At 33.4% G+C, this 10,061-nt stretch overlaps 1 protein-coding gene across 2 annotated transcripts; it reads right to left on the reverse strand.

Annotated features, from left to right (window-relative positions):
* Positions 1 to 392: 392 nt before the first annotated feature.
* On the reverse strand, positions 393 to 5,430 carry LOC107101999 (glutaredoxin-like). 2 transcript variants are annotated; one of them, XM_015401122.1, is made up of 4 exons: positions 3,940 to 4,282; positions 3,780 to 3,846; positions 3,183 to 3,359; positions 393 to 1,234 (listed from the first exon to the last, which is right to left on the reverse strand). In XM_015401122.1, exons 1-4 carry the CDS (start codon positions 4,017 to 4,019, stop codon positions 1,079 to 1,081), a joined length of 480 nt encoding a protein of 159 aa, XP_015256608.1. In that variant the 5' UTR covers positions 4,020 to 4,282; the 3' UTR covers positions 393 to 1,078. The 2 variants fall into 2 exon arrangements, with proteins under 2 accessions (XP_015256608.1, XP_015256607.1); XM_015401121.1 differs by lacking the exon at positions 3,940 to 4,282 and adding an exon at positions 5,229 to 5,430 and having other exon boundaries at positions 394 to 1,234.
* Between the last annotated feature and the right edge of the window lie 4,631 nt (positions 5,431 to 10,061).

Here is a 10,061-nt window from a genome sequence, read left to right on the forward strand (position 1 = left end):
GGAGGTTCTACTGAACAACCCTCCTTTTCCCAAATGGATTTGATAGACGGAATCCCAGATTAATAACATGTAGAACTAAATCTGAGTGCTTTACATTATCAATATGGCATGACTTGCTAAGTCAGAGCAATTCCCTATCAATAAGTTATGTAGTTTTTTCTGTTAGAAAGATTTAAATGCTTATGATTTAACCTTAACTTTAGTACTAATTCCTGATTTAATATCAAGGGTAATATTGCGTTAAACCAATCAGAAATAATGTCTGATGTTCCCTTAAGAGAAAACCTGTGTTGTAATTAAAACAAAAATGAGAGACAGTGAAAGAAAGAAAGCTTTTCTATTAATATTCGTAAAGTCTCAGTAGTCTCTTTTCCTTTATTCAACAAATGTATGCAGCCATTAATGGAAATAGTGCATTTATTGTACAGTGCCATCACATACTTTTACAGTAGGCTGACCTTTCTGTATTTAGAAAAACTATTTTGTCTCCTAGATGACTCTTTAATTACTGAAAAAAAAACTTCACCATAAGATTCTACTTCTTTCTTTCATGTTTATTAAACAATAAACATATAATGTACATAAACAAACATATTTCCTTATGTTTAGCCTCATCTAAGGCCATTAACCCTTTGCCATGCATTCATCTAGTAAACATTCAATTAGACACAGCTTTGGCTGCAATTTTACAAAACAGAAAACACCAACCACTGTATTTACTTAAATATATTTTACTCTTCATTATTTCCCTGAAAAGCAGTATAGTGAAGTGTGCATGTGAAATATTCACATTTAGGTCTTTTAACAGTTCCAGGTATTGCAATATGACTATTCTCTTTTTCTTTACATTTTGTATTACAACAAAAGCAGAAACAACTGAAGTCCTTCCAGTGTTTACTACTTTTTAAGGGAATTTCAATAAAAATAGACTGATAGTCTTTAAGAAAAGCCAAGCAAATTAACATCAGTCATTTTCTTGGTTTTGATGAACAAAGAGCACTGACATGCTCAAAAAATGTATAAATTTTAACATAAAATTAAATAAAAGAGGATTTAAAAAGGCTACTAAAACGGCTAGTCATTTAGAGGGTTCAAAGTGTCCACTGCTCGATCCTTCGGCAGAACAGCAGGGGGAGCACTGCTCGATGAGGGGCAGCAACCTGCCCTGCTTGTAGAGCTGTTTGGTGTCAGAGCCGCCTCCAATGCAGCTTCCATTGATGAAAACTCTGGGCACCTTAAAAAAAATAAACAATGTGAAAAAAAGGAAGACTATCAATGTTTGCATTAATTAAAATAAAGAGGGATTAAGCTTTATCGATAAATACAATTACCAGTTTAGCAGTTAGGGCTAATATATATTAGAACTAAATATATCTTAGCAATATCTCAAACTCACATCAAATTAGACCGTGTCACTGGAGCTTCAAAAGCTTCCAGTTCATATTTGGTCTAAGCCTTGGTTGTAATTAGATTGTTCCTGATCATTCTTACACATTACAAATAATAGTTCTTGTAGTATTAATGTTGCAAATGTTTACTTAGAACTCCAAATATTACGGTTTAAGATCCATGGATGGAAAACTGTGTAAGCCATAATAAAGGCGATTTTTAGCATCCATCATTATTATTATTAAGATAACAACCAATAATGTTCCTATTGCATAATACCAATAAAATTATGCTGCCCTAATCCTCATATATTCATTTTTGATAGACAGAAACAGTGCAAGTCAAGTGGTTGATACGTGGACATCTATCATCGCATAAATACCAAAATGTGCTTTGAAAAAGCTTAAGAAGGTCTATGGAAAACCTAACTGTTTAAAATAGGGGACTGTGTGAGAAAACCAACACTTCAAGACAAGTTTTACAAATTTTACCAAGAAGAAAAGGCAACCATCGGATCAGAATCATTAATTGTTGGTGGCTACAGAAAAAAAAAAAAAAAAAAAGTGTGATCGAGGAAAAGTTACTAATGCAGGCCTGGGCAATAAGGCTTTATAGTCTAATCTCAGATTTTGTTCCTACAAAATCAATGTTTCATAATAAAAAATAATGACATATTGTTTTCAAAATCTAGTTTTGATATCAATCATCCCTTCTGGGAAGTTACCTCAATTTGAACAGGAATTTAATTTAAGGAGTGAAGCCTGCTTGTAAAATGGTCATGTTTAAAAACAAACAATGAAAGTATGACACACTACATGTTTGCAGGGAGTGGTATTACAAAGTCAGATCATTTATCAGCTGTGATTAACTGATGTGACTCGGAGACATGAAAGCCCAAAGAAATAGATCGGTGGCAAAACAAAATCCAGAATTTACTAAATTGAAATCTTCATAAAGAAGTGAAATTGGTTTCAGGGTTTATACAGGAATGAGTAACTCTATCTAAATGCTTGGTAATGCTCTTTGAAATAATTTTAATTCCATCAACAAGTAAACAAACAAGTTATTTCTGATATATCTGACAAAATTGTTTTTATAATTTCTTTTTTTAAATAAAGCAGTTTGAATACCACGATAATCATATTTAATGAATTTTAATGCCAATTAAGGCCTTCATTTAAAAAATAATCATTTAAATACTTTAAATGATTTTTAATGACCCGTGGAAACCCTGGGTTAATTGATAAAATCGGTTAATGACCCTGCCCTAACTAAAGCTCATGATAATGAACTTTGATCATTTTGACAACATATTGAGTAAAGAAAATCCAAAAATTAAAATCACTTTTAAATGAATTCAAACCTGTGGCTTGTATTCTTTTTTAGAAAAGTATTTGCTTTGAGAGCTTCCGCTTTATTTATTACATGTTCTCATCAGTCAATATAATTACATTTTAAAGCACACTGTTAAGCATACGTCTAAAAGTTTTTGTTTTTTTTTCACCCACATATCTTTTTAAATAAGTTTATAATTGCTGACCATCATTTTGTGTTTACAGTAATGTGCCCCAAGTTAAATTGCCTCGACTAATTTGAAGTCAGGACTTCTTTCAGTTACAAGAAACATGTTGATAAAATCATAAGATTACTTTTAAAACCACAGTCCTTTGGGGGGAAAGATTACATTTTGGATCAACTGCAGCTGAATTATTCCCTATTTTATTGTTTGTTTGCAAAAATTCTGCTAAAACTAACTGATCCCTAAATGTCGGATTTTAAAATCTAACACTTACTGTTCTGGCACCAGTCATTTGTGCCAAGGCCTCTTGAAGTTTCCTGCCATCATTATGTTGGTCCAGTTCAATCACCTTGTAGTTGGCACCAATTTCATTAAACACATTTTTGGCCATTTTACAATAGGGGCAGGTGCTCTTCGAAAATATGACAACACAGTTCTGTGACACCATCTCCTAAAAGGTTAAGAAAAGATAGGCTGTTATAACAATTTCACTGAACAGTTCCAGGATATATTTGGGGTCCTTAACTTGAGATTAGCATAAACTAGACACTTTAATCAAAATCTTAAAATCAATTTTATTTAAAAGTCATTTTTCTGTGTGACTAGTAACATTTGAGAGAGATTTCAATTCACTCCAATAATGGCTTTAATTGAAAACTCAAAAGAAAGAAAAAATTGGCCTGCAAGATCAAAATAACAGAAGATGTCCAGACAAACTATTATAAGAGCAGGTATACATCTTAAGAAACAACTCTAACGTATATGTCTTTAAAAATACTATAAACTCTCAGTTTTTATAGGCTGCTGTCATCCACTGCACATTACATTAACTGTAACAAAGAAGGAGGTAGATTTGTAAACATCTTCTTACCTGAACAAGCTGAACACAGGCTGTGCTGGTGAGACCCCCAGAATTGGAGGAGGTAAAATTCCCCATCCTGAAAAAAACACGACAAAGAGCAACAAATTAAGGGCAACAATCAGACTATGAGATCTAACACATAGAGTAAGGCCTAAATCCACTTAATGACCTTAGAAACGGGATAAAACCGAAGGAGGGCAGGAAAAGAAGACAAAACACTAGAGCGAAAATAAAAAAACAAACCATCATAGTCTATCATTAGTAACACCATGCATTCACTAGTATTGCTTTACTCGAAAGCCTTTCTTCTACTGCAGTAAGGTTTAAGAGGTCGATAATCCCAGATTAGCCACCTCACAGCACTGCTGGCACATCAGTGCTCATTAAGATCTGCTAACTTAAGTTCACTATCCAGACCACTCTGGGGCCCTGCTATTTATCGTATACATTAAATGGTTGATACATAAACTGCCAAGAGGCGTCTACTGTTTTCGAGTAGACTGCAAACTGTATATGTAAATGGAAAATTGGTTTAAAAAGTGAATTACTAAAATGCAAAATTAAAATAAAAGGCCGCCATGCTTTTTGACAGCAAAGCTAAAGCTGACACCCAATTGAAAGAAAAGGTATAAAACTGATTTTATAAGCTGTATTTCCCATTAAAAATTGACACTAGTGAATGCTGGTTAAAATCTATGCAGTGCATAATCTACATATGTGCTGGATGTAGATTATGTAAAACAGATTTTAAACATTTAGTATTTATTCATAAAAATTCAGAACATATTTGATGACTTCTAATGTTAGCAGACAATCCTAGATTAAATCAACTTTAATGCTTGGATTCAGACCTGGTCTGAATTTAATCTACACAGCTCACATTATTTCTAAATCAATTTACAGGCTTGTAAAACTTTAACACAAGCAGCTTAATTAATAACACATTCTATAAACAATTTATTTTTTCAAACCTCTACTTGTTTACATAAATCTGAGGTGCAACTTAATATTACTGCGCTTAAAAGTTAATAAACTATATTTAGAAGAAAATGTTTTCAGTGTGATCCGGTCCTGTCCACATGGGACTGGTTTAGGTGGTGTTTCACTTTTATAAGATCTTATGTAACGTGGTCTGAGTCTGAAAATATGTTTCTTATACTGTAACAACCGGTATAACATTTGTGAGAACCACCGACTTTGTTTCAGAACATTAGTAACTTTTACAACAGTTGACACCTTATTTTCCTCATTTACGACCTGTATTCGAATTAGAAATGTAACATCGTCCTTACTAACAGTCTGACTGAAGCGAGGAATCAAAGCTAGTTTCGGCGTCTCTGACAGCAATCTCCAAAAAGCTGCTGAATGGTTTGCTATTACCAAGTAAAGCATTAAAAAGGGAGCATTAAAACGAGGAAATATTAATGTTAGTTTGGTTGATATTGAAGCGGGAATGACCTTCTGCAGCCTGTCCAGCCCACCCTACGAAGACATTCTGCCCGGATGAATGTGGTGAAAAAAGAACAAACGGCGAGTAAAGACTCGAGTTTTTGCCCCGAATGAAACATGCGGTTAGTGTATAAGCAGCTCTGGAGCGACACACCACACAGTTTAAGGCTTTCCATCTGCCTTTGCCCCTTGTTGACACAGTTTTTTTTTATCAGAATCCCACCTTACGTGAAGACCGGATGTAGCGTCTTTCTTCTCCTTCGGTTAGTGTTGGCAGGCGCTCACTACCGCCACCAACAGGTTAGAAAGGGAAGCAAACGTTCACAGACGTTCTTGTATTTATTGGCGGTTGGCAACAAACATTTAGTAGCATTACCGCCACTTACCGGTATGGAGTGTGGTTCGTGATGGACTATCTTCTAATAAACATATATATAATTTCTAAGGAAAAAAAAGAAAGAAAACAAAACAAACAAAAAAAACTACATAAACATATATACAAATACTTAACTTTGTATTCTACCGGTCTATATAATACACACATTCACCTTCTCTATAATCAAATTCTATGAAATAATTTTGTTTTCTTTAAAAATCGAATCATTATTTGTATATGTTTACACCCCAAATTCTTCCTCAAAATATCCAATAAATGTATCTTTTCCTTAATACATTCAAACTCTCTCCTCATACATCTTCTCTCGCGTTCATATTTATGACATTCATGTTCTATTGTTTCATATTTTCCACAGTAATCACATTTGCCAGTAGTATACTTTTGAATTTTGAAAAGTGTATAATTAAGTCCTGTATGCCCAAATCTTAACCTTATTACTCTCTCCTCCTTTCTATTTTGTCTTCGATTTCTTCTTCTGCCTACTATCTTCTGAATTTTATAAAACCATCTTCCTGTTTTTTTCTTCATCCTACCTTTTTTGTCATTTTTCCATACATTTTTCTTTAATAATACTCTTTCCCTCAAATTTACTTGTTATGACAACTCTTACAAGAAGGACTGTCTTCGCTAAAATGAGGAATGTCGAGCATTATGTGAAGTTACACTTTGGCTCTGGTTTGACAAATTAGAAAATATTTCTTTCTGAAACAGGCTGTTGTATGATGACATCATTCTCGTAATATTACAACTTTATTCTCGTAATGTTACAACTTTATTCTCACAAATAAATAAATAAATAAATAAATAAATCTCTTACTTAGCTGAAATACTCCGTCGTGGACTTTGAATGTTTAAATCCTATGTTTATTTTCACCAGTATTTCTGTGTTCAATGTTTGTCAATTGTTTTGATTTTTTTTCATTGTACAGTAATAATTTTACACCATGTAATAATTTGCCTGATACTTCAAACCTGTCAAGTAATTGTGAACATTTTTGTATTTCATAACAACTGCAGGAAATTTCCTAAAACCCTGTTGCCCATTTAGTATTATTTTACAACATTTGAGTCACAAAACATGTTGCAAATAAATGTAAATGTAAACTACATGTGCAACATTTCCACATTACACCACATATTGTACCAAGCTTTGGTTCAACATTTAACTGTTTATTCTGAAAATTTCTAAGGTTAAATTAATCTGCATTTAAACCTTCTTTCCAACTAAGCCTACAGTCCAAGGCACATAATATATATCAAAACAGAAAAGAGAAACAGGATATCTCATAGTGAGTGAACTAGTAAACCTTTTTAATGTGGGACTAGTGACAAAAAATAATGATCAGAATGTTACAGCTTTTGTTGCACCGTTGTTGATTGCTTCAGATGTTCTGTTCTGTTTTTTGAGAGATGAGGGAAATGAGTTGGATCTATTGCTGTGATGTAACTCTATTCTGACATTTCATTACTACTCCATCCAATTCTAAATTTGACTAAATGTTATTAACTGTCTAAGAACATTTATCATTTTTTCAGATAACCAACTAAGGAGATCGTTATTGCGCTGCCTTAAGTTACTCTTTTTTTAATGCCTTTCTTTCCATCCACACTTGAATCTTCACATTTTACAAGATCTATAATATACATTTCAAGTCACCTAGAATTAAGATTAATTCATATATGATTTGATTTATATATGATTTGATTGAAAAGAAATAATAAAAAACATTGCAAAATGCATTACAAATCTTCCAAAAGCTTATAAATAAATAGATGTATCCAAATCAGACAACTTATAATGTCTCTGCATTGCAGCCTTGTCTGTCTTTGTCTTTTTCTTCTCAGCTGTCTGGATTTTTTTATTTATTTGTTTTGCTCACACTATATCTTGCCGACCTCGATAAAGCTGCTCTCATATAGATATTTAGCTAATACTCAGAAAATAGGAATTGAAATGGACACTCGGTCTTTAACACTTTGATTAAGAAATATGTTTCATATTTACAATTACTTAGGTCAGAATAGAAGCCAAATGAGTTTTTATTAAGCTTGATGCCTATATCAGCACAATATTTGTCTAATTTCATTTAAAACATTTGGATTTTTGATTTAAAATATGATTACAGATTCAATTCAATATTCTTTGTTCTCAAAACCTTCATTTATGTTTAAATAAGCTTAAGTATACTATCCAAATATATACATACAGCCCTCTGCAACAGGGTAATCTTATAAATAAACATATAAAACATATGGATGAAGCTGTCTCAAACCTCCAAAGGCATTTACTTACTAATGAATTATACTCTGGTCTGCAAAAATCCTTTTTATCCTGTCCCTTATTGTTCAACTCAAGAACAACTAAAACATGTCATGAACTTTACATGAAAAACATTAAATTATAGTTTGGCTGTGGGGACTCCTCTAGAACCTCTTGAGATGATTTTAAGAAAAATAATCAATAAAGAGCCTTCCGCCCATAGACTGCTTCATACAGGCACTGGCCACAATACAACCCTAACAGAATAAGGTGAAGATCGATGGAATCAATCATGATCATGATGGACAACCCAAGACAGCTAGCCGGTTCCTTCCACTCATGGGCTTGACTTTCAGACAAACCTTCCTGCCTACAGCTATCAAGACCTACCACCCATTGAAGAAACCAGTGTGAGTAACACAAAACATTTAATTTATTTTTTTGACCCATACATTTTTTTTAAATTAAATTTTATTTAAATTGGATAGTTGACAAATCTGAAATATCTTGCATCACATGTGTTTTTTTTTACTGTGACATCAATTGTGTGCACATTTGTGTATCTGTCTGTGTGTAGCACCACAGACTATTTAACAGTTTTACAGGTACTATGAAAAAACCCCAACATTTTGAGGTATTTCTGTACATTTAGGGCTGCATTTAAAAGCAGAGTAGATTTTTACCATTTGTCCAGCTGCGTTCTGTCACAGCTCAGAAAGCAGGATGATTCCATTCAGAATGTTTCACTGCTTGTCTTAATATGATGCAATCCTAGCATCAGCTTATTGTAGTCCAAACAATATTGAATTGAGAAGTCCAACTAAACAGAGGAAATTATATTTTTGTGTTTTATTTCTATGTGCTCCAAGTCCTCTTCACTCCAGGGGAGTTACATCTGGGGGAAGAGTCACCATTAATATGCAGTATAATGATTGGGATTCATGGCTGGGTTGCATGACATTGATGTATAACTTGCTCATTTATGCAGTCAGTAATACTTTGCCATGATATTTCACGTCTCTCTCATGCCGCCACCGTGTTTTACTGTTCATTGAGACTGTTTTTTTCCTTTTTGTATTTCTGTAAGATGAGTTTTTGTTCCCCACAGGAGAAATACGTTGCTCTGCCTTCTGGCTCATGGCTGTGATTGGCCTGCTACCTTGAACCCGTACCTTTATACGTACTCATTCAAAGATTGAAGATCAGTTCAAAGGGCTACGAGCCTCAGAGTAGATTCAGAGAGTAACTCTCAGGATTTACTTATCCAGTATAACAGCTATATGTCTCTCTGAAACTGAAAATGCTTAGTATGCAGGGATTAACCCCCAAACTTATTTTGAGTTCTCACTAATCTCACTTTATAAATTGGGGCCATGGAGTCTAGACAAAGAAAACACAAACAAAAAGCAAGGCAGTATTTAAAAAAAAAACAAAAAAAACAGAAGACACTGATAGTCTCAGAATCGTGTTTAAAACAAATTCAGTCAAGAAAAAATGCCTAGTCATCTGATTAGCTACCGTACATAGTTGCCAATGTAATTTGATAATTTCACGAGGCTTAAAATGTAAGCTTTAGGCATCGATTGTGTATTTTCAGGCAAAAAAAATATTCAGTTAGTCGCCAATTAAACCATCAGAGGCATAATGATTTTTTTTTTTTTACTGTATGTTTCCAGTGCTTTACAACAGCTGTACTAAGACATGTTAAAAATGATTGTTTAATACTGTCAGCGAGAAAATAGATTAATCGAACTTAACATTTTTAAATGACGTGAATGCAAAACAGTCTTACTTAATCTATGCTATTATAGGAAAGCACTTTCAGGATAATGTGCTCCAGTTCCCCTGTAAAACACTCTGGTAATGACGCATGCAAAAAGCATTTCAAGCTGCATTGAAGTGCTGACAACTTGCATTTGGTGACAAATTCTTTGTAGATGGATTTGCACCAATGAGCACCACAGAAACACCTATAATTAATAAAATAACAGAAAGAAACATAATTGATCAGAAATTGGTAGATACTATATTGAATGCTAATCTAATTTCAATGAGTTCATTCTATTGGGCTGCCATTGTAAAATTGCCGGCACAAGATAATAAGAGAGAGGAAAAGAGAGCAACTCAAAATATTCCCTGAAAATTGACTTTCCAATGTAGATAATTTGTCTATAGAAAAATGAGG

Source organism: Cyprinodon variegatus, unplaced genomic scaffold (assembly GCF_000732505.1).
Source record: "Cyprinodon variegatus isolate N-32 unplaced genomic scaffold, C_variegatus-1.0 Scaffold1185, whole genome shotgun sequence".
NCBI lineage: Eukaryota > Metazoa > Chordata > Actinopteri > Cyprinodontiformes > Cyprinodontidae > Cyprinodon > Cyprinodon variegatus.